The following is a 26,729-nucleotide window of genomic DNA, read 5'->3' as shown; positions in this document are numbered from 1 at the left end:
ATACAATGTTTCAAAAAGTAAAACCTCCTTTTGTTATTTAACTAAAAAAGTTGACAAGCTACAAAAACGGGAGTGGTAACCATAAAACAAACGACCTTTTGTGCTTCAGAATTTACTTTTTCTATATAGTCACCAAGATTCTCAAAGAATTTTTGCCAGGAATTCAATGACACATCTCTTCTGACACATGTAAATGATAGGAGTTGCTTTCTTCAGAGTCTCACACCATCAATATCTGCAACAGAGAGATGAAACTTTCAAGTTATAAATGCAAAAGTTAAGTTATCATAACAGTGCAATTTACAATCTGCTCTGGTCCAGAAAGAAGAAGGCATCACTTTTGGAACGACTCTTGTATTTATTTTTATGTACATAAAAACATCCATGGAGACACATTTCTAACTACCTACGGGTCATTATTATGGCTGACTATAGCAAAAACCGAACCCACAACTACATTTTCTGTAGTCTGAAAGGTTACTGATAGCTGAATGCATGATTTTTTTTTTTTTATCAATAATGGAATAAGCTGATTTACTTATTTCTGGGATAATGGATTTACCTAGTGTTTATAAATATATTTACATCTGACATGTTATTGGGTAGCGATTCATGGCAATTATGGCCCCAGATTCATGACGTGTACTTTTTGTAACATACTTTTGCTAATACAGTTTTTGTTGATTATATCACTGTTTGTCTTGATTTTTACCGGCATACAAGGCTACAATATATATGAACAACTGGTCACTTCCAAATATAATCAGCAGTGAAGCATGGTATCCCCTGCACTAACAAACCCACTACTAACTACAAGAAATTATAATGCTATAAATGTAGTTTCTTTTATATATATATATATATATATATATATATATATATTAGTTACTATGGCACAATCACATTGACACACCGGTTCTCGCCAGATCACCAAAGTTAAGCAACATTGAGCCTGGCCAGTACCAGATCGATGACCATTTGGGAAGGTTAGGCACTGTATGTACTGCGCTGAGCCATAGAAATTTCCAGGTTTGTATCTGGAGGCAAATTAATTCACTGGGAGAGATGCACTCCCAGTCTTCGTTAAGACATTCATCTAGGAGAAGGAAACTCTGATGTAAAAACCTGCGGTCTACTGTATACCCTGTCCTGTGGCAGTCATCTGCACTGACAGAGGTTAGCAGTAATACTAAAAAGTGTGGATGGTTCTACACATAGCCTTCACCACTATAAACAAATCTGTATGGATTTCCGAGCAACTTGATTGTTGTAGCGGAACCTCATGCGTTGAAATCAACGGGAGAGTCCATATAGTTACTATTAATAATTAAGAGAAATCAATTCCTTACACATTTCCTCTACTTGTTGACATTTGCATTTGCATAGATAATACCATTAAATAAACGGTTAATAAGGATGGGAATAAACAAAGTAAACCACAAAGTGAAAAATGAGATTTGTACAGAATTTGAACCTGTACTTCTGAAAATTTAGCTTTTGAAAATCATTAGTCAAGCAAAGACAACACTCGCATTATATGGTTCCTTTTTTTGGAAGTTAAAAGGTTATAAGCTTCAGTTATAGGTCTTCCTTTGCTAATCTCTGTCAACTATACCTCTTTGGGCTTGTGTTCATTTTGATTTTTCATGTGTATGCTGAACTTTGCTATAATGTTCTGCTTCAAAAAATTTTTTTAATAAAAGAATTTAAGTGAAAATAAGTTTTTTGGTAGTAAATGGTGCAATCAATTTCACTCTAAATAATTTAAATGCCTCAAATAAGAATTAATTTATTACTGAACAGACAAAAAACAAACTAAAACAATATGTTAAAAAAAAAAAAAATAGGATATCAATTTTGTTCTGTATAATCCATTTTGAAAATTGTTGCAACGAGGCATTGATTTCTTTTTCTTGTCTTGGCCAAATTTCATTCAATCAAAAATCCGTTCTTAACAAGCAGCCTGACAGAGGGTGAGCCGCTGTAGTATTTTTTGACTCTGCTTTGTGGGACTGAGGTATGGCTCTGTACAGTTCTAGGAGGTCTACCTTTCTAAACTTTACTTTTACATGCTCGCATAAGAAATTAGTTTAAATGGGAAAGTGCATACAGGGCTAATCAGGCATTTTTTTGTAAGCCAGAATGTTCAACCTCTTGAGCTTTAGATTTTTAAGCCCCACTTTTCGACCTTGTATCACATCATCCCGCAGTGATAGAGAGATAAAGACAAAAACAAAAGGCTAATGTCTGTTGTCAACAAAACACTGATGATAATACTAATCCCTTAAAAGGAGGTTCATAAACAAAATTAGATATTAATTACCAGCAGAGAAAAAAAAGTTCATCTCTTATTAACTTGCTTCCATGTGACACATGGTCGTTTTTTTTTATATGTTGAAAATCCAGTTTCTCCAAAAGGAGTATTCTAGATTGGGATAAAAATAAAAATTGTCTCAATCTAGAAGGGATATTCTTCATTGACTGAGGACAGAAAAGGTGAAGTTTAGTGTCACCGAATAAATGCTACACTTTGCATTATTATCAATGAAAAAAGAAACAATTTTTTCCCCCAAATAATTAAGATATATTCAAATCAAATCATTGTTTAACCAGCTGTACATACCAGCGTTGTGCAAGAGTTTTTTTACTTTCGTTTTTGTCTTTCCATTCTTTATCATTTTTACCAGGCTATTGGTGATTCTACAGAATTTGAACCAAACCAAACAGACTTTTGTTGAACTAAACCTAAATTCTGTTCAAATTCTTATTTCAGTATCTTTTGGTCATTAACTGAACCATATTGTTATAAAACTATAATTAATCTTATTCCTATTTACTTGCCTCCCCACGAGGGCAGAGTTAAACACAAGATTAGTTTTTAATGTAGGGGATAATCCAGCTCCCCCAAAAAGGGGAACTATAGATTGGAACAAAAATAAAAATTCAAGAAATAAAAAAAAGTCTAGATTGATTTTTCCTACACTGACTGAGGACAGAAATGATGAAGTGTAGTATCAAAACAGATACTACACTTTATTCCTAGGCAAAAAGGAATCAATCTTGTTATTGTTTGGTTAATGTTTTGATCTATATAAAAATTATTAAATTATTAATGAAGACGAGAATTTGCTAAGAATTTTAAAACCTGAAATTTTTTTCTGTTCGATAGTTTAAATGCTTCCAAATTATTTTTAAATTTTAAAAGGACGTGAACTTAACTTCTAAATCTGACCCCCAAGATCGGCATGGAATATGTGCCTATATTAAAGATAGCTTTCCATGTGGTAGGGACATCTCCAGGGAAGATCCTAACTTACCCTATATGTGCATCCGGGTTGCTTTAGCTCACACTACTGCGTTTATATTTACTTTCTATCGCCCCCACAACAGCGGAGTTACTATCTTTCAAAGCATATCTGAGAAAATTGACCAAGTCCTATCTGCTTATCCTTCAGCTAACATTCACGTATGTGGAGACTTCAATGTTCACAAAGTCGAATGGTTGACCCACTCAAACAAGACCGATGATGAGGGGAGGTTCTGTCATGATTTCTCTATTGCTTATGACCTCACTCAGATTGTTCAGGAACCCACCCGTGTGCCCGACAATGACGGCCAGTATGCGAGCCTACTAGACCTTTTTCTCACAACTTGCCCTGAACTATGTTCAGTTTCTGTTCTGTCGCCTCTTGGATCTTCCGACCACTCTGTTGTATCAATTAAGATAAAAATGAAATGTAATATGTCACCAGACGTACCTCTCGATCATACAGCATATCGATACACTAAGGCTGACTGGGATAGCTTCCGTACATTTATATCTGATCTACCTCTGCATTCCATGTTTAAAAAGGATGTGTCCTCTATAGTATTAGACCTGACGGAATGGTTAATTGTAGGTATTGACCGTTTCATACCCTCGAAAAAGTTTCAGCAAAAACCTAACAGCCAGCCATGGTTCTCTCCAGAATGTGCTGCTGCCATTGCGCACAGAAATCACTTTTTCCACTGCTTCAAACGTAATAGATGTATGGAAACTAAAGCCGCTTTCAGGACTGCCAGCAACCATTGTAAGAAAGTAATAAAGAACGCAAGAGAGTTGTATGCTCAATCTGTTAAGTCCAAAGTAGTTGAGCAGCGGCTTGGTTCCCACCAGTTTTGGCAAATAGCAAACAGAATCCTGAACAGAAGCGTGTGCTCCATCCCAACTATTATCAATGGACCTGAGGTAATCTCGTCAGCATCAGACAAAGCCAAACTCTTTGTCAAGAACTTTGCAGCTAATTTTACCCTCTGCGACCAAGGCCGCCAACCCCCAATATTTCCTCCTGTATCAGAAAACACGCTATGTGATATACGTATATCTGTACGTGATGTTGCCAAGCTAATCAAAAACCTTGATTCGAGTAAAGCAACTGGCCCTGATGGTATTCCAATTATAGTACTCAAAAAACTTCAACCTGAACTAGCGCCCATACTTACAAAACTGTTTAAACATTGTCTTAAGGAGAATAGTTTCCCATCTCCCTGGAAAATTTCATCAGTATGCCCTATATTTAAGAATTCAGGTGATCGCTCATCTCCCTCTCAGTACAGGCCAATAAGTCTCCTGTGCGTCATGAGTAAATTGCTGGAATCTGTGTTAAATACAGAAGTAATAAACCATCTCAACAAAAATAACCTTCTTAGTGACACTCAATATGGTTTCCGTTCTGCTAGATCTACAGCAGATGTGCTTACAGTTATATCTCATAGGATTAGCAAATCTCTCGACGGAGGCAACCTTTCTAGGGCAATTGCTCTTGACATATCTAAGGCCTTTGATAGGGTATGGCATAAAGGTTTACTTCACAAGATCTCCAGCTATGGTATAGCTGGAAATGTCTTCTCAATTATTAAATCATTTCTTTCTGATAGGTTCATTAGAGTAGTAGTTGAGGGGCAAAAATCAGAAGCTTACAGTATTAATGCCGGTGTCCCTCAGGGGTCCATCCTGGGCCCAACTCTTTTCCTGATCTACATTAATGATCTTACATCATTTGTAGACATTTATGTTGACGACACTACCATTTATGGTAGCACATCTAAGACAGTAAACGACCAAGTTCTCTCCAATTCTCTCTCCTCTAATCTTGAGCACGTAGTACAATGGGGAAAGGAGTAGCTGGTTACTTTTAATGCATCTAAAACCAAGCTTCTCTCTTTACATCATCAACATTCTGATCCACATCTGGCATCAATTGAAATGAATGGCTCTCGTCTTCAGGAGGCCTCAAGTTTTGACAAGCTTCTGGGCTTGACCATTACTCCTGATCTTAAATGGAACACGTACATCAAATCTGTTGCCAAGACCGCTGGAAAAATGGTGGGATCTTTCTATCGATCCGGTAAATATCTCACTGCTGATGCTATTCTCTATCTATATAAGAGCCAGGTACGTCCAAGGATGGAATACTGTTGCCACATCTGGGCAGGAGCTGCTTGAAAGGACTTGTCCTGCCTTGATAGAGTTCAAAATAGACTTCGTAGCCTCGTAGATGTCCTTTTCTCTTCCTTGCAACCTCTATCTCACAGATGAGATGTTGCGAGTTTGTCTCTGATGTATCGTTATTTTCATGGAAAGTGTTCGACTGATCTTCAATCTATGGTCCCCCCTCGCCAAACTTTCACAAGAAACACTCGTCTAGCTGTACACACTATCAATAATTCCCCCCACTCTTTATCTGTGCCTAAACCTAAACGTAGATTCCATGAACAAAGCTTCTTTCTTAGAACTGCACGCCTGTGGAATTGTCTTCCATTTTCCTGCTTTCCGGCTGACTACAATATGGTTATGTTCAAGTCTAACGTAAATAAGTTCTTGATGAGCCGTTCTATATAAGTTATCAAATTTACCAAATTTTCATTACTAATGATTACTATGTTGTCCAATTTCTACTATACACTCTTTAACCCTTATCCTTGAGTGGCCTCTTGGCCTTGATAAGTGGTGATGCCTATGTAAAAAAAAAAAAAAAGTAATTTGTTTCAAATACAAGCAAAATATTAAAATGACCGGCTTGTTTACAAAGAAACCAAAATGCATTGTGGTGGATTTGATTTTGTCATATTTTTTAAATAGAATTAAAAAAGAAGATAAAACCTTTTCTTTTATTATCTCTCCGTTGGCCTTCAGTAAATAAGTTAATTTAATAAACAAATAAAACTGTGGTAAATAACGTAGAGGCGAGAAACAGACAAAAGTTGTGTGGTGAAATCTATATATCTATAAAAGTGAACGTGTCTGTGTGTCTGTGGATCTGTCTGTCTGTGTACATTTCCCTACGCAATAACTCTGTCAATTTTAAGTCTACAGACTCGAAATTTGATATACAGGGTACTGAGATTTGGCAAAATCGATGTGATCGTTTTTCGGACAGAAATTTCGCTGTTAAGGGGTTAAAGTTCAACGACTTGACCTTTGAGAACTCTGCCAAACTCCTCCGACAATTTTGGGTCTACACACATGAAATTTTAGATATAGGTTCCTTGGACATGGATCTAACTTAATAACTTGATTTGAGCCCCAAACAATAAATGTTAACAGGTCATAATAGGGGTCAAAGTTTTTTAAAAAATTGACCGCTGTGGTAGGTGTATCAGAATCGGCCATTAAAAATGCTGTATATGAACTTGAATAAATCAACTTACTATCTTTCGAAGCTCATAACTATTTGAAAAATGTAATTCAAACTCTAATTTTTTTTTCAATTAAAGGAGCAAAGAGCAAATTTTAAAAAAAAAATAAGTTTAATAGCAAATTATGCAATATTTGTTTTAAATCGGCTTTCTTTAAAAAAGATTTAAAGAAAATCAACAAAATTTTACTTAGTTCGATTATAAAAAATATATATAAATTCCAAAAAATCATTTACCTATAAAAAATTCTATTCAATGTGTACTTACATTGTTCATTGTTAAGAATTTATCCATATTTATACTTATATTCCATGTCCTTTTTAAATAAAATACTTTTTCAAACAAGGATTCCCAAAAAAATCTTGAACTCAGATTTATTGACTGTTCAAATAAAGGAAGAGAAATCTCCGATTTTTTTTTTGCGATTATCTTACGGTGACTTATAAATGCCGTAATTAATATATCTTTTTATTGCATGCTGTTAACAAAAATTAGTATTTTGGGGCCTCCATAGCTGAAAAAAGTACACATTCACTTATAAATTTTTGCCGTTAAACAAAAAATCCAGTCGACTGATTTTTTTTTTTTTTAATTCTCTTAATGAAATACACCAGTTTTTGATTATTATATCTTATTTTTACTTTATCGAGTGAATTTCTTTTTTTAAATATCTAAAAAAAGAAAACATTGAATGAAATAGAAAAAATTGCCGTCAGCATCCGGTATTTACTTGACGATATAAGCATAACATAAGCTTTAATTTTAAAAAAAAATTTTTTTAAATCAACGTGGTTTAAAAAAAAAAAAAGTTTTACACTTTGGACTTTACAGATAAATTTCCAAAAAACACTTCTTTTTCTTTTGTTTTAAATTAGAATATTTTATTTATTGATCTTTTATCTTCAATTTGTGATATATAAAACTGGTGAGTAAATTAATTATTTAAATTTTAATAGACATTTCAAAATGTGTGGGGGGGGGTGAATTTAAAAAAAAAAAAACAACGTTTGTCTAAAATATTATATTTGGTTTATTGGAAAGAGCATAAAATTTCACATTGACCCTGAAAATATCGTAAAAATTGAACCAATAGAAAAATTTTGATAGATTTTTTAAAGTTTAAAAAAAAATTAACTCGTAAAATTCAATTGATTTCATTACGTAAAAAAAAAAAAAAATGGCTGGTTGAACGCGCAGCGGCACTTTGTAAACAGTTTTTTAAAAAATAAAAAAATACTATTTCGATTATTTTTTAAACAACTTTAATAGTTTATTTTGGAAGTATATTCCATACAGAAAATAACCCCACTTTAAAAAGAGAAATTACGAGTTTTTTTTATATTTTATTCGTAGTTTTCTGTTAGGGGTGTCAAAAATCCCCCCCCCCTCCCAAATTCTGATATACCTACCGCTGCGCGCTGCTGCGGTCTCTACCAAATTACTCAGATAATTTCTGATCTAAACATTTGAAATTTTACATAAAGAGTATTCAGAGATATGGCAAGCTTTTTAATTGGTTTGGGTCGAAAATTTGATATATATAATATATAAATGTATCATGGATGTCTGTTTGCATGTCTGCCTAAAACTTTCTACAGAGGCGACGAATTTTCACAAGATCAGTATTGTTTTTAAGCTCGACCTTTCAGACAACAAATATCGAAAAATTGGCTAAAAACATTAATTTCTTCATCTTCAACTGGACATTTTTCTACAGGGAAGGGTCGCTTTTTTCGCCGATATTGTCGAAAGTCATCTCCTCTTTTCGATTGTCTAGCCTTACTTTAAACCTACGTCACTTCCGGTTTGGCGGTGGTCGTAATAGCAAAGACGTCACGTTTTTCCCCCATTCTTTTCCTCCTTCGCGGTACGGATTCGAGCCTGCCTTCCTACTACCAGTTTTTTTTTTTTTTTTTTTTTTTGCTTAACATACACCTCCAAACACCCGGGCAACGCCGGGCTGAAATGCTAGTAATAATAAAAGAAACGTCTCACATTCCTTATTCTTATAATTTTATTTGATACTTACGCAGCTTAACATTCCCCAAACAAATTTAGAAAGCCATTCTTAAACCGCACGTGCCTTTTATTTATAGGATCGTCATTAGAAAGAAATCCTAGTTCGGAGCACCAGTGAGGGAGGGATCAGTAAAAATAAAACAAAATAATATTAAAAAAAAAAAAAAAAAGGCGTCTGTGACAAACAATATTGGACATGTGATGGCAAAAATAATGATTTTTTAAAATTATTTTTATAATCCTGGATCATGAATGGAGGGTTGGTATATTAAAAGCATGTTATACTCACAACATAGTATTTTTTATTTTTCATATATATATATATATATATATATATATATATATATATATATATATATATATATATAAATTTAAATGATCAAATCGGATTTGTTGACAAAGAAAATTTTCATCAAGAAAAAAAAAATCATTTACGAGATTTTGTTGTTGAAAGACAAATATTAATTATTTTTGTCTTCGAAATGTTTCTTTTTAACATGAAATTATATTATGTTTTTACTTGTATTAACAATAACAAATATTATAAAAAAATTCCTTAAAAGGAACATGAAACAGAAAAATATACGATGTAATCTAAAAAGCGATCGTTGACGGTCGACATTTTATTTTTAAATAAAAAAAATGCATCGACAGTTATTTAAAGTGATAAGCATTTTTATATATAAAAACAAAATACTTTTTTGAAAAGTAGACATTAAAGTGTGGTGTCATAGTATAAACTTAAAAATAAAGGACAGAGGAAAATAAATAAATAAAAATAATGAAAACACGTTTGGAGATGAAGAGTGGTCTCTGGTTGTTTAGAGTCAATCTTCCCTGGAAGGAGGCAAGAAAAGCAAAATGGACGACTACTTGTGATCTCCCAAACCAGAGAACGAACAACAAACATGTCGACTAAACGAACAATTAGTGTTTTCTAACAACCTTTAAAGGCTCAAGAAGAACGATCAACTATCGTAAAGCAATTTATATATCTAAAAATTTACGCTTAAATAAGAAAAACTGCATTTAAGAGCCATATTTACCTGATTGTAAACATAAAAGAGTTCAGGTCTAGTCCCGCTTCGTCGATATTAGTGATACGGACATTATACAAAGCTGGTTTCTGATTTGATGATATTCGATTTTTCTATAATATTCTGAGTTCAGATTATATGGATTTGTTTTATTACTTTAAAATGTTAAAAAAAAAAAAAATACATTATTTTCTGTAGGATAATTAAATTTACTGTTTAATAATAAACGAAGACGGTATTTTTAATACCATAACTTGATATAATCATTAAAAATTCACTAAATAGTACATGATGTTTTAAGTAATATTTTGCGGAATGTGTATTGACATTCAAACTTGGTTAACAAAACCTAAAATTAATTAATTTTGTTTTTTAGAGATTGGAAAAATAATTTTAAAAAAATTATTGTATTATTTGCATTAGTTTTTATTTTCTTTGTAATTGGAATATTGATTTAATTTTTTAAACCAATCAAGGCGGTTTAGGTGCGAAAGTGCGGCCATTGTTGATCCGAAGCAGTTCACTCTCAGTCTAATATTTGTGCTCAAACGTTAAACATCGTCTGACTTTACTTTCCTCGCGCGCACACGCACACACACACTTCTTACCTTACTTGCAAAGTCGAGCGCTCACTAGAATTTATATTTGTTATTTCTACAGAACGCAAAAAGAAGCAGCTATAATTTTGGATTTTAGGCATAACTCCTTATATATATAAAAAAGAAAACACGCACACAAAAACTCATATTTCGCACCTAAATTAACAGGTGCGTCTGAAAAAAAAAGCCTTTTTTCTTCTTAAACCACGGATTTAAAAACATTTTTAAAAAAAGCAAAAATGTCATAGAGAAAAAAGTCGTATATGATTTTTTTTTTTCAACTTAAATTTCCATCAGTATTTGTTTTCGTAAGCTTTAACTTTGTTTTTAAACTTACAATTATGTACTGAACTCTTGACCCCCCTACCCCTTCTGGTAGATCGGAATTTTTACCTGTCTGAAGCCAACGTTTAATTTTAAATACTTATTTCTACCATATCACATGGGAAGATAAAAACTTTTTTACACCACACACACAAAAAAAAAAAAAATCAATTATTTCAAATTATTAAAATGGATTTTCTGAATTACGAAAAAAAGCAAAACTGATCAGTTTTGTTATTTAATTTTGAAATGAAACATTTTTCTTTGTAGTTCATTAATCAAATTCAAAGCAAACGAGGAATGCGAGTAACAATTATTTAACAGCAAACAAGAAATATTAACGAAGTTACATTTTGTTTTACTTTTAAATTAGTCATTTAAAGAACTTCCAAAAAGTTTTCAAACTTTGAAAAAGTATGAATGAGATCTTTCTTTTACGATTAAATTTATTTTAACTTTATCTACTGTTATACTTTTGTTTGCATTTTACTTCAGTAAGTCCCCAGAAATCAAAGGTCCCTTTTTTAGGCTAACATTTTATTTCTAGGTATCCACGTCTCCATCCTCTACCTCTCAAACCGTTTAACACTTAAGATCCATAAAATGTATAAAAAAGGGCTAACTTGGAAAAAATAAAACGATACAAAAATTGGAAACTTTTATTTGTACATTTATTTATATATTAATTTATAGCAAGAAAAATGAGTGAATTTGTTTAAGTTGTATATGCTATTTATAAACTATTTAACACGCACGTACTTTAAAAAAAAAAAAAAAGGGTATAGTTTGTTGTTTAAATTTGATTGTAAGTTAAAGTTAAGACAATTTTACAAGTTAATTTTTCATTTTTAAATAATATTTTTACGGTTATTATGACCATGTCTTTCAATTCAGAGTTTATTTTTTTGTTGGCTGTGATGTCGGCGTTGTTGTTGAGAGGAGAAACGGCCATAAAGGATGAAGATAGAAAAGATAATATGACTGAATCGAAACCTTTGAAGGTTACCCCGACAGGAATAATATCAACCATCACTACCACCACAAGTGCTATAATACCAAGTCCAAACAATACTACCAACAGTTCCCTTATACCCACAACTACTACTACCAGTACAAATGATAACCCCCAAAATAACACTGATGACCATTCTTTGTGTCCACCACAGCTTGCTGGTTGTCACTGTAATTCAACACACGTTGAATGCGTGGACACTGACTTCAACAATGCCACTTTCTTTCTGTCCATACCTCACACTGTTGAAAGCGTGATTGTGTCCGGTAACAATTTGACCGACCTACCGGCCAATTTGTTTGGGGCTTGTGCTCGCAACACGACAGGTCGCAAGTATTCCACCCTTAAATACCTGGATCTGTCTAGCAACGGCATCCAAAAGCTCCACGGAAAAACCTTCCACTGTCTTGTCCAACTGGAAACTTTGATTCTCCGAGATAATAGCTGGAAGCTGTTGGATATTAATCACACTGGTGTGTTTGAAGGGCTGTCGAACCTGAGGATCCTGGATCTTGACGGCGCCCTCGCCAAGTGGAGCAGCCCAAACAAACAGTCCCATTTAATTCGGCTGCCTTTTGTTTTAAACAAGACCAGTACGACCCTAGAAGATTTGAACCTCGCCAACAACGAAATCCTTACGTTGACAAATGAAAGCACGGATATGTTGTGCAACCTCCAATCTTTGAAAAGACTGAATCTGTCAAACAATTATTTGACCGAAGTGCGGATGGACCCATGCGCATACAATCTCATCCAACTGGATCTTTCTTACAATAACATTATCTTCCTTGGATCTTTCTTGACCTTACTTAACCAATCGATGCCCAACGTAACCGACTTGCGACTGGGTCACAACAACTACATGTGCAATTGCTATCTGATAGAGTTCTACGAATGGTTGAAAGCCAATAAGCAAAGGGTAAAAGATGCTGAAAATGTTGTTTGTGCTGATAGCTACAAGGATAAATATCGTGGTTTTCAGGTGCTCAGTCTGGCTGTCACGGATTTGAAATGCGAACCCATACCAAACATGCGGTCCTTGGAGAACTCTTATATCGTTATGTGGTTGGCTTTTGCCCTTATCGGTTTCACAGCCTTGATTGTTGCCTACCTGAACCGGGCGACCATCAAACGAATCTTTAAAAGATGTGTAGCACCTTACATTACACCTAGAACACATTATAGCTATGCATCTATTGAAATATGATCCACATTACTTCCCATTCATGTATCGCTTAAAAAAAGTTAATTTTATATAATTACTCTCATCTCTAATATTTTTGGGAGTGGGTGGGGGACTTATCACTAACCGTAAGTAGTGGTGAACCAAGACCTAAAAAAAAAAAATAAAAAATAAAAAAAAGTCGAATTGGCGAAATAGAAGTTTTTTTTCTTGTTTGTTTTTTTAGAGGGTCTGTTGCTACTCGGACATAGGGTTATGTGAGTGCTTAAAAAACTCTTGATTGGAGATGAGAATGATTCTATAAGATTATAAAAATATTTTTTTATATTATTGAATTTTATTTTTTACACAGCAAAATCAAAACTTTTGGTGCTTGCGAAGTTTATGGGCTATGTTGAAATAATAACGTTAGAAATCCTTAACATTAAGAGATATTTTTAATTATTTTATATTTTCATGTAAAATTTTAATGAATAAAATATATCGTAAAAATCGAATTCAACCTGAAAATCGTTACTTAACAAATAGCATGGTCCATAAATTGCGCAAACACCTAACTTGGTTTCTTTTTTTTTTTTTTTTTTTTTTATACGTATTTAGCAATTTTTACTATTGCCCGCATTGCCTCACCATGAAAAATAGTTGTTGATAACCAAATAGTTTTTATTTTAAATGAAACCATTTTTTTTTCTCCTTGCTTTTTAAACTGATTTCACAACACGTTCGCTATTTTGACGTTTTGGTTTATTTTGTGAACCTTAATATGAAATATAGCGAGTGTTTGGGGTAAATTTCTATTTCAGTCACCTAAATTATTTGTCATGAAAGGTTTACTGCTTCCAAACAACTTATTTTTTGTTACTTAAAAGATGCATTACTAAAATATAAATAACATTGAAAACACGAAGTTATATAAAGTTTCGTATCCGTAAAACGGGAAAACGCTGAAACTGAAGGGCTAGAAAAGTAGTTGCCATCTTTATAAACAAACCGAAAACATGGCAGGCTAAGGAAGGCTGATAACTGAAATTTATAATTTTTCTTTAAGTTAAGAATAGGAAATCTCTTTATGGGAAAACATTATCTACTTTTTTTTTCTCTTCTTTATGGAAACTTAGACGTTTGACTTGTTTATAAAAATTGACGACGATATTTTCAGGGTTAGTTTTCAATTCGTCACTTTACGTGCACGACGAAATTTAATATAATTTACTGTTTTAACCCCCCCCCCTTTTTTTGGGGGGGGGCTAAATATGGTTTAAGTATAAGTAATGTTGGATCCCACTTCTTCACTTTAAATAATTTTGGTGACTGAAATAGGAATTAAATAGACATAAACAAAATAGCGATTTCGATAAAAAACTTTATTATCCAAATTCACTGAGATTTTATGACTATTCACGCCCTAAATTGGACAATTGAAACAATAAAATACTTTTTGTCACTTCTGCAGTTAATGGACCGTGATATTTTCTTAGATATGGTTTTCAAATTCATTTTTTTTTTTTTTCAATATCTTTTGTTTGTTAAATTGTTAGATAAAAGTATATCTCATGTTAAGAATGGGCCTTTTATTCTTACAGCCCATAAACTGTAGAAGTACCTTTTTTTTCATAGCGGGGTGATTATAAAGAATTTGCTATAACTAAAAAAAAAGGAAAACTGCCTCAACTTTTATTTCGCTTATGTGACACCGGCTTCTCAGATCAAATCCACCCGATTCAACAAGAAATGGGTTCTAAGCCATAAATCATATTATTTTATAAAGAACATTAAGTTATGTAGAAATTAAGAGCTCAGTTTTAATAGAATGTGTATTTATCTTTTGGTATTTATACAGAGCAGATCCCGTGGTGATCCATGTTTTCTCTGGAAAATCCGAAAGGCAACCACATGAAACTCGGGTTCCTGAAAAAGAAACACTGATATATTTACATTTCAAATGTTTTTAACTAATTAAATTACATTGTATTTACGTGCTGCTGTTGTAATTTTTTGCTCCCCCACCCCAGTGTTTTCTAGTGTTAGTGAAAAAAAAAATCCATCCGCAGGCAGTTTGTTTATTTTTGTAAATTGTACAAGAAAGAAAATGAAACAATTCATAAAAAGAAACTGTCCAACTGAAAATAAATGCTGGACCTAAAGAAACTTGATTCTTCTCTCTATATTTTCATTTTTTTTTTTTTTTTTTTTCAGCGGATTATCGAAGGAACACTAGTTTACCAGATTATTATAAATGAATAATATAATAATAATGATAATAATAATAATAATAATGGAAAAACGTCAATATTTAAATATTTTTATGGGTGACTGCTCTGCTCAGTTTCTCATGCAACGCAAAAATTGAATGTGCGCGCCCGGAAACAAACATGGCGGCTAGTGAAAACAATACGGAATACAGACCTAAATACTCTTTAAAATCAACTTTTTAAAGGTAAGTCTTTAGTGGGTACTCTAGCGCACATTCATTGCTCTTAGATTGTAAATGTCGGGTGACGAAACTTGAAGATAACAAGAAATATTAAAATAATCGAAGAAAGCGAACTTACAAAACAAAACAAAAAAGGCCAAACTGCTTATTAAAAAGCTAAATTTACGAAATTTGGTCAAAAAATGTCGAGTGGTTCTAAACTGGGTGATCAATTTACTAGAAAGTTGCATTAGAAACTGAGCACCAATTACACATATTTAGTTATTGACTTATTTTCCACTTTTTTTTTCTTTTTGATAATCTGGTAAACTAGTGTCCATTCAATAATTTTACTAAAAAACTTTATAAAAAGGCGAAAATAGAGGGGGGGGGGGTTAAGCTCCTTCAGGTCCGCGAAATAAATAAGTAAACATTTACAAAAAATATAAAAAAAATATAAACTCTCGTATTAAAACCATTTGTATTTTTTTTTTAGTTACATATGGGGGAAAAAATGGGTTCTCTTAATACTATTAAAAAAAAATAGCCCTGCAGCATAGATGCATAAGAACTTATGCATCTATGCTACCGGACTATTTTTCTTTTTTTTTTTTTTTAGAAAGTTAAATTTTTACGTTATTTTTGTTTATTCTCAATCCCACTTTCTGACTCTGGTGTCTAAGTTCTTGCAGTGGAAGAGAACTATATAGGCACCTAATTATTATTAGGTTTGTGCAGGAGTTTCTATTACTTTTGAACATTTGCATAACATCTAATGATCAATAATGCGTAACTTAGATAGAATTTCGTTTTTTTTTATTTTTTTTTTTTTTTGCTTTTAATTAAAAAAGAAATGCTTTTAGTAATTATTAAATATAACTTTTTTTCTTCACAAAACAAAGTAGTTGTGCTTTCTGGAGTATCAAAATCGGGGGCAAAATTGTGCTTCTCTTTCATTCGTTTTTTATTATTTGTTTTTGTTTAAAACTTAATTTTCCACGGCTCGTATTAACAATGAAAGGATAAATATTTATTTATATTAAACTACAAGTAAAACTAAAATCTACAAGTCACACCCATAAGTGTATTTGTGTAGAATATATACACATTTTACATGGGCTTCTGCGGTAATCTAGCTCTCCCCCCCCCCCGCTCTAACAATTTGACCGACCTGCCGCCCAATTTAGAAATTTAAATAAAATTGGAATTTGTAATTGCATCGGAATCGGGAATCAAGAACAGAATCTGTAATTGTATCGAAATCGGGAAAAATATTAGAATAGGCCCATCTCTAATATATATTAATTGCCATCCAGTCCTTTATTTGGAATAAAATGTGAATATGGCACAGTTTACGGACCATGCTATTTGTTTTAGATAGGATTATTAAATTTATTTTTTAAGTATATCTTTTTATCAAATTGTTAGGTGAAAGTAGTAAATAGTTAGCAAGTCCCATCCTCTCCATGTTAAGAATGGATTTCTAAATAGCATTATTTAAGCATGGTCCAATGAGTTTTGGCATTGCTCCAAATTTAATAGTTCCATCATACACATGAAACGTCGTAATGAAAGCTAGATTGGAAAAATATAGTCGCCATCTTTAGAAACAAGTTGAGAAAGAGATTATCTAAAGAACAATACTTCATGTTTTTAGTTCAAGGGCAAGTTTATGAAGCTTCTTTCTTGACATAGAGATGGCGCCTATATTTTTCCTGACTAGTTTTTGTGTTTCATGTGGACGATGAAACTTGCTATATATATTTTTTTTTAATGAAAACATGTAAATAAAGATAAGTGGCTTTGAAATGAACATATCCTCTTCAGATGGAACGCTTGGTCTGTAGTAAGGCCCCCCCCCCCTTCATACTTGATCTTTCTGTTACTGATTCTAACGCATGCATGTGTTGGATGGAATATTGTATATAGGATCAGTTCTTGTTCAGTTGTTCTTTAAAATCGTTGACATCTTTAGCATTGACAACCCATTTCGACAGTTCATTCCCACTATTGATCACTCTTTTGTTATTCGGGATAGTCATTGCTTATCAGGGCCCAGAGGCAATTTGAGGATAATGATTAATTAGTCTTGAGTAGACTGTGAAACAGCACCGTGATGATAGGTAATGGTGAAACTTGTGTAGGGTTTGGTTATTTAAGAGAACAGTTCAACAAGAATTTATTTACATTAGAGTTGAAAACAACTGTTATAGTCAGCTGGGAAGCAGCCCCAGTGTTCCATCCTCCACTTTGTGAGTGTGAGACAGTGTCCCCTTGTTTTTATTGTGCTGAATGTTGAAAACCATTTTACTTCATTCTAAATAATTTATGTGACTACAATACAAAAAAACCTACATCGTATTATTAAACTAATATATAATATTGTTAAAGAGCATTTGTTAATTCAAGTATATTTAATTGAATACGATTAATAGGTGTTTCATTAGTAGGCAGCTTATTAAATTGGTAAAATCTTATGGAACTTACTATGTCTGTCTGTCTGCCCACATTTTTTTTATTTTTTTATTGTAACTATCTCCTCTGAGATATGGCTCAAATGATTGCATTTTTTCGTGGACCAGTTTTTTATGGATCTTTACTCGGTTAAAATAGTTGCTAGGAGGTCAAAATTGAAAGAAATGAACTTGGAAAATCGACTTAAACATCTCTTCTACACATGCATTAATCTTAGTTTATTTTTAGCTATTTCTTATCCAACTAGCAATGGCTGATTCAATAATGAGTTTTGGTTTTAGTTTCGATTCTAGCTAATGCACCAAAGTCATGTTTTTAGTTTTGAAATGACAACTATATATTGGATATAATTAATATGGAATAATCAAAGAATTGACTCTATAGTAATAAATACAAAATCTGCATAAATTAAAATATATTTAAGCATATTTTATGACCAGGCAACACTGAGTGCCCCCTGCTAGCCTTTAATAATTCAAATATATTGAAGCAGAGTTACCTCTCTTGGAAATATTTGGTTTTACTACTAGAGGGCGCTACTGTGGTGAAATTTTGTACTCTCATGTACCATATGGTGGGAAATTCACAAATAAGAGCCTGCTTCTTATTGGTGCAGTTTTTTTAAAGCGCATGGACATATGTCCAACCTGCTCTGCTTTCTAAGTATCCTTTTTAAACCCTAACAGTTTTGCCTATTAGGTTATATTATGATTGAGTTAACCTACTTTCAGACAATGGTTAAAGAATCAAACAAAACTTGTTTTGTATATTCTCAGTGGTGCATTGCTACTGTTGAGACAGTAAGTAACTTTTCATTTTTGTACATTTGTGCACTTTTATTTTGCCTTCAGCAAATGCACATTTTCTGTAGCATTGTGGAATATTTAGGATTTGTTTCTAATTATTTTCTTTGTGTACTTTTATGTATTGCATACCTTTAATTAGAATGCTACAATGGACGTGTGACATGAGTCTTCTATTCCAGGTGCTCTATGTGTTCTCCGCTTATCTCAGCATTGTTTCCAGTTGTCCAGTACTTCTTGCCACTGGATTCAAGTAGTGCCGGTTCAGGAGAGGTGTGGTTGGTGATCGCACAACCCTTGCCTCACAATTACACAAGCAGCTACCCTTACAGGTTGTATCCCTTATCTCTTGAAACTGAACAGAGACATCGATCGAGATGTAGAACAATTGAGGTAGAAGGATCAGTTGGAAGGGGAAAACCAAAGGAAATCTAGAAGTAATAAAGGTAGATTTTTGGCGAGGAGGGGTTAAAAGGAATAAATAAAATCCTGATCAGAGATAAGTTTCTTTGGAAGTCAATTTCTAAAAGCCATCCAACACATGTCAACATGTAAAACATACCTTTATTGAATATGATGATGGATTATCCTTTTGTCTAGTGTGTGACAACTATAAATAAATGTTAGATGTGAACCAAATGTTTTCTATTTTTATTTCTGACAGTTGCCATGCATAGAGAGAATCATTATATTCACAACACGTAACTTACAAATTAAACATGAATACCAAAAATATACACTTTATAATCAAACTGAAATCATCTAAGAACAGAAATTGTAATACACACACATATATATATATATGTTTTTTTAATTAAATAAAAAGCATTTTTAATTTGAATTTATGATAAAGTGTACTATTTCCTTGACAGAAATTGTACATAATTTTATTGTAAACAGATTATAATTTAAATGTTTGTAGATTGTACTTAAGATATATATATATATATATATATATATATTTTTAATACCTATAGACACTAGTATGCCATACTTTTGCAATCATTAGTGCAGAAAGTGATAATTCTACTGGTTGAGAGGTTTAAATCCTGCCATGGAACTACTTTCCATTTTATATATATATATATATATATATATATATATATAATTACACTTTTAAAGCAGCAATGATTAGTGTCTATTTACTCTGGTGATCATTTTTGTTCAAAATGTTAATAAACTTGGGCAGGTCAGTCTGACAATCTGGATAATTTAGAGGCAGACAGTAAAAGTGGAAATAATTTTTAAAAGAATCAAGAGTAAAATTCATTTTTTTGCTGAAAAGCAAAAAATGAATTTCATCCCTAATTTTTTTTTATAAAAAAATCCACCAAAAATCAGAATTATTGGATCTTAATGAAATTTTTAGTATTTATTAATTTGAATATGAAGTGTTTATTTTATTTAAAAAAAAATTATTTCTCAATTCGAGATTTCTTTTTGTTTGCTTAATTACTTTTCCCTTCCATTCACTACAGGGATGAAATATGTTATACCTGTAATTAAAACTGAATGATCATATGTACAGGTAATACTTAGGTGCAAATGAAAAATAATTTTATGCAGCTTTCAGTAGAAAATAATGCTGAAAAATTGGAAATTAAAACGTTAGAAAAACTAACAAAGATTAAATGTATTGAAAGCTTTAAATAGTAGCAGTTAAATTTTTTTTTTTTTAATTTCAATTAAACATTGAGGGTGTGTCAAATTTGGAAATTTGGTCACTAAGTTTCAATTATGAATAATTATAAGACATTTTGCCGTTGAAATGAAGGGGGGCATAATTCAAGAGACATAAAAATAGTCTGCAAATTTATTGTTTTAATAAAATAAATACTTTATATTTATATCCATTTATTCATCATCATCATCACATTTCACTCCATCTTGATGTGCATCGTCAGGCAGTATCTAAGACATCCCTCAAGTCCGCGTCAGAGCATGCCCCACTAAAGGGACAATCTGTGAGAATATGTGCAATAGTCTACATGTTGGTACTACAGGGACACCAGGCGTACTGTATATAGCCCCACTTGTGCAGGTTGTCTTGGGTTTTGGCAACCTTTACTCAGACCCTGTTGAGTGGTACCCACTTTTTTCGAGGAAGTTCAGAACCTGCTGAGAGATCTTCTTTCAGTGCCAGAATAACCTCATTGTTATTATCTTTGACTACACCTCGGCCTTTATTTGCATAATGTGGAGACATATAATAGAAAAATATATTGATATAGAAAAATATATACTCGTGTATATAGATTTATTGATCAATTTGAAATAATACAATACAGTGATTTTGGGGTTATGAACGCTCTTTATGTTAGGCATTTCAAAGTCTAATGCTTCTCATAAAAAGAGGAAGGGATTTGCTAGGAAACAAGATAGATGCGACATCTAGTAAAAGGCATATTAGGGGATCTTGTATAGGGGGTATACATGGGGGGGTATCTAGGGTATTATTAGATAATTATAGTACTTCATAACTCCTACACACTATTGTATTTCCTTGTTTCAAATTAATCAATAAATCTAGACAAATATATTTTTCTATTATCAATATATTTTTCACTTGTATCTAAGATCCATTTGTATGTAGAGCTTTTTATTATATCAAAAAGTTTCTATTTAAAGAATCCTTATATATTTCTTTGATTCCCCATATATATATATATATATATATATATATATATATATATATATATATATATATATATATATATTAGTGTTAAGATGATTAATCGGAATTAGGAATCAGAAAAATTGAAACGTTTTGGTGTATGCAGACTTGGTAAAGAAATTCGAAAAAATATCTATCTTCCTATGCTAAAAACGATCTTTTTTATTGATTTAATACTAACGATAAGCATTTATTGATTTTAAACTACCAATAAAACTTAAATCTATAGATACAAATGTATTTTTTATGTTAGTGGAAATATATGTGCATATTACATGAGTTTCCATGGTTATCCAATTATGAAAGAACAGCTCTATAGCTAAATAATTAGAGATTTTAAAAGAATCAGTATTTGTATTGGAATTAGGAATTTAGAACAGAATCTGTAATTTTATCGAAATTGTGGGAAAATATTGGAATCATCCCATCACTACTATATATATATATATATATATATATATAAGAGCAAATAGTTATTAAGACATGTTAAAAAACACTTTGAAAAAGAGTTAAAAACATATTTAATCTGAAAAGCAAACACTTAATAAGTGGATAGTCCTTAATCCGCGGAGTTTTGAAGAAATACTTTCCTTCTCATCAGAGGTTAGGAATTAGCAAAATGCAGGATCGGATTTTGCATACAAAAGTATTTGATAAAACTGCAAGTAAGTCAAAGATCTTACTTGATAACAAAAAGTGAAGAACAGGGAATATGGTGAAGAAAAAGGTTGAGCTTTTACATCTACTTTATAAATATTAATTCTTTAATATTTATAATATACTTTAGTTTTACCATCTTGGATCATTTTGGTAGATTTAATTGTAATTTTTATTTTATATATATATATATATATATATATATATATATATATATATATATATATACTGCAATTTCATGATTTATTCACTCTAAAGCTCTGCAGTAAAGTGTTAAAACCAGCCACATTTTATTATTAGTGTTAAAAAGCTCTATCTAAAAGAATATTGGGTCTTTGAAAATCTACTGTCCTGATTTAACTGGATTCTGTTTTTGAGAAGTTGGTTTTCATGTTATAGATGATGATGATAATTATGATAAATCCATGTATGCTTTTGTTGTAATTTAATGTGAGTTTCTTGATTATAATTATAGGTGCTATTACAATTTAAATTATAACATCGTTAATTTTGTATGATTTCATCATATACATAAGGTTATTTTTATTTATTTCATTTTTTATTGTTTGTTAAATGTGGAGAAATTCATTATTTTTAGTCAGAAACTTTTCATATTTATGAAATCGTCCAGGAAAATATTTTCCAAAAAAATATATTTTTTTTTTAATTTACTTCAATAGAATTTTTATCATTTGATAGAACCACTATCATTTTTTTTTTTTTTTTACTCAGCATTTCAATAAAAAAAAGATCATCCATTTATGTTAAAACAAACTATTCTTACCAAACAGCCTGGAACAATATGAAGAACATTGTATTTTTTCGTTTTTTTTTTTTTTTTTTTAATATTCAAATATTCATTTTATTAATTGTATTTTATTTCATCAGAAAAACAAAATATTTTATTTTTTTAAATTGATTTTAAATGTACTTTTGGTTTCTAGAAAATTCTTTCAGCCTTTGTAGTCAAAACTAATTGTGCACTTTATTTTTTTTATCTCATTTTTTGAGTCACATACATTTATATTTAATCATATTGCATTTATAGAATTGTTTATAAATACTATTTACTCTTTTGTAGAATGTTTTTTGCAATTTATTTTCTTTATATATATATATATATATATATATATATATCATTATGATATATTTTAACATTAAACATGTTATGGATAGATTTTCCAGTATTCATTTTAAGTACCCAATACAGAGTAGAGCCTTATAATTTAAATAAAGTTATTGTGTCAGATTTTTTTCAAGTTTGACCTAAATAACATTTAAACTAACAAGTATGCATACATTAATTAGAATTAATAAATTTACTAATTATTAAATAGAACATTTTGGCAGAATACTCCTAAATTAATAGAACATATTAGTACAAATAGTTGAGTTTAGTGACTTTATTTCTAAAATTCAAAATGGCGTAATGGAAACATATTATAAGGTATTTATGGCTTCTCTTTCAATTTTTGGATTTTAATCATGTCAAAACGCACTTTATTTCCTTTTGACGGATTGATTGTTGTTATTTCCTCTGATTAGTTAAGGAAAAAATAGATTCACTAATTAATATAATAATTAAGTGATTGATTTTACGCTACGAAACAGATACTCTCAAGAATTGTAAATGGCAACTGAATTAAAGGAATAAATTATAAGATGGTCAACATCATGAACTTTGGAATATAGTCTTTTGTCATTTATTCACTATATATATATATATATATACATAAATAATTTGGCAACATTAATTTTATCAGCATATCCCGTTGAATGCAATTAATATTCTGCTAGAATTTTGTAAAAGATGATCTCAATAAATAATGTCTATCATATTCAATAACATTTGTATTATTCGAACAAAGGAATTTGCCCATAGCCTTGAGCCCCTAAGGGGCATAGGCCATCTACAACTTTGTAGATGCTTTTGTAGCGACTGAGTTCTTTTTACGGGGTGAGGGTGCTGGCCCCACACCCAACCTTCCCAGAAGGTACATGCAGCGCCTTCCCAAATGGTCACTCATCTGATAGTGGCCAGGCTCAACATTGCTTAACTTCGGTGATCTGGCGAGAACCGGTGTGTCAATGTGATTGTGCCGAATTTCTAAGTCTGACAAATTCCTTCGTTTGAATGAAACAAACTTGCTACAAATATATTTTATATTACTACAAATGAACAGTTTATAGTAGCCATTTTTAGTTTTGCATATTGGTAACAAACACAGCCAAATTACTGTATATGTCTGGAATTACTCTGAAAGAAAACACTGGATGGAATAGAATATGTGATCGATGATATTGAGTGGATATTTTCTTATTTGATGTAAATGACCACCTAGTTATAATCAAATATCCCAGATGCATTGTTATCTAGGTCTAACTTGAAAAATCCTATCAATTTTGTTTTGTATATTAGATTATGTTCTACTCATGTATTGAGCACTAAAGTAAATACTGTAACCAAATATATACATAATATATTATTTTATAAGTGTGTATATCTATCTATCTATCTATCTATCTATATATATATATAAAAATGAAAGTGTCTGTGTGTCTGTGTACATTTCCCTACGCAATACCTCTGTCAATTTTTAGTCTACAGACTCGAAATTTGATATACAGGTTGCTGAGATTTGGGAAAATCGATGTGATCGGTTTTTGGCCAGAAATTTGGCGATTAAAGGGTCAAAGTTCAACGATTTGACCTTTGAGAACTCTACCAAACTCCTCCGACAATTTTGGGTCTACGCACTTGAAATTTTAGATATAGGTTCCTTGGACATGGATCTAACTTAATAACTTCATTTGAGCCCAAAACAATAAATTTTAAGGGTTAATAATAGGGGTCAAAATTTAAAAAAATTGATCTCTGCGGTCTCTTCCAAATTACTCCGACAATTTCTGGTCTAAATATTTGAAATTTTACATAAAGGTAACAGTAATATATATATATATATATATATATATATATATATATATATGAAATAGTAATATGTGTATATATATATATATATATATATATATATATATATATATATGAAATAGTAATATGTGTATATATATATATATATATATATATATGAAATAGTAATATGTGTGTATATATATATATATATATATATATATATATATATATATATATATATGAAATAGTAATATGTGTATATATATATATATATATATATATATGAAATAGTAATATGTGTATATATATATATATATATATATATATATGAAATAGTAATATGTGTATATATATATATATATATATATATATGAAATAGTAATATGTGTATATATATATATATATATATATATGAAATAGTAATATGTATATATATATATATATATATATATATATATATATAGATATATATATATATGAAATAGTAATATATGTATATATATATATATATATATATATATATATATGAAACAGTAATATATGTATATATATATATATATATATATATATATGAAATAGTAATATATGTATATGTATATATATATATATATATATGAAATAGTAATATATGTATATATATATATATATGAAATAGTAATATATGTCTATATATATATATATATATATATGAAATAGTAATATATGTATGTATATATATATATATATATATATATATATATATATATATATATATATATATATATATATGAAATAGTAATATATGTATATTTGATTTTTAAATTTTAAATTATAAATCACATTACTTAATATTGAATTAGCTCTAGGACATTTAACTATAAAGCTTATTATATATCTAAATTACAACGAGCACTTTCTATTTCCTGTATTTTAATTAAACTAGTAATTTAACTGTTACATTAAAATACACTCAGCTCTTTAGACTATTGTTTTAATCTCCTTTAAATTATATATATATATATATATATATATATATATATATGTATATATGAAATAGTAATATATGTATGTATATATATATGTATATATGAAATAGTAATATATGTATATATATATATATGTATATATGAAATAGTAATATATGTATATATATATATATATGTATATATGAAATAGTAATATATGTATATATATATATATATGTATATATGAAATAGTAATATATGTATATATATATATATATATATGTATATATGAAATAGTAATATATGTATATATATATGTATATATGAAATAGTAATATATGTATATATATATATATATATGTATACATGAAATAGTAATATATATATATATATATATCTATATATGAAATAGTAATATATGTATATATATATATATGAAACAGTAATATATATATATATATATATATATATATATATATATATATATATATATATATACGAAACAGTAATATATGCATATATGTATATATATATGAAACAGTAATATATGTAGATATATATACATATATGAAACAGTTATATATGTATATATGTATATATATATATGAAACAGTAATATATGTATATATATACATATATGAAACAGTAATATATGTATATATATATATATGAAACAGTAATATATGTATATATATATATATGAAACAGTAATATATGTATATATATATATGAAACAGTAATATATGTATATATATATATATGAAACAGTAATATATGTATATATATATATGAAACAGTAATATATGTATATATATATGAAAAAGTAATATATGTATATATATATATATTAAACAGTAATATATGTATATATATATATGAAACAGTAATATATGTATATATGCATATGAAACAGTAATATATATATATGTATATATATATATGAAACAGTAATATATGTATATATATATATGAAACAGTAATATATATATATATATATATA

General features: G+C 30.1%; 2 protein-coding genes across 2 annotated transcripts in view; one reads left to right on the top strand and one right to left on the bottom strand.

Moving 5' to 3' along the window:
- LOC145303652 (uncharacterized) overlaps positions 1–10,061 on the bottom strand; it is a 50,694-nt gene extending 40,633 nt beyond the window's left edge. The window contains exon 1 of the mRNA XM_080145221.1: positions 9,744–10,061. The gene's annotated coding sequence lies outside the window, so the exon portion shown is untranslated. The remainder of the gene's footprint in view (positions 1–9,743) is intronic.
- A 201-nt stretch (positions 10,062–10,262) lies between these two features.
- Positions 10,263–13,028, top strand: LOC145303653 (trophoblast glycoprotein-like). The gene has a single exon (XM_080145222.1). The coding sequence runs from the start codon at positions 11,530–11,532 to the stop codon at positions 12,874–12,876; it is 1,347 nt and encodes a 448-aa protein (XP_080001348.1). The 5' UTR covers positions 10,263–11,529; the 3' UTR covers positions 12,877–13,028.
- The last annotated feature ends 13,701 nt before the right edge of the window (positions 13,029–26,729 follow it).

This window comes from Euprymna scolopes, chromosome 19 (assembly GCF_053919585.1).
Source record: "Euprymna scolopes isolate OS-2025 chromosome 19, ASM5391958v1, whole genome shotgun sequence".
NCBI lineage: Eukaryota > Metazoa > Mollusca > Cephalopoda > Sepiida > Sepiolidae > Euprymna > Euprymna scolopes.
Note: the sequence above shows the minus strand (reverse complement) of the source record. Positions and strands in the feature narration are given on the sequence as shown.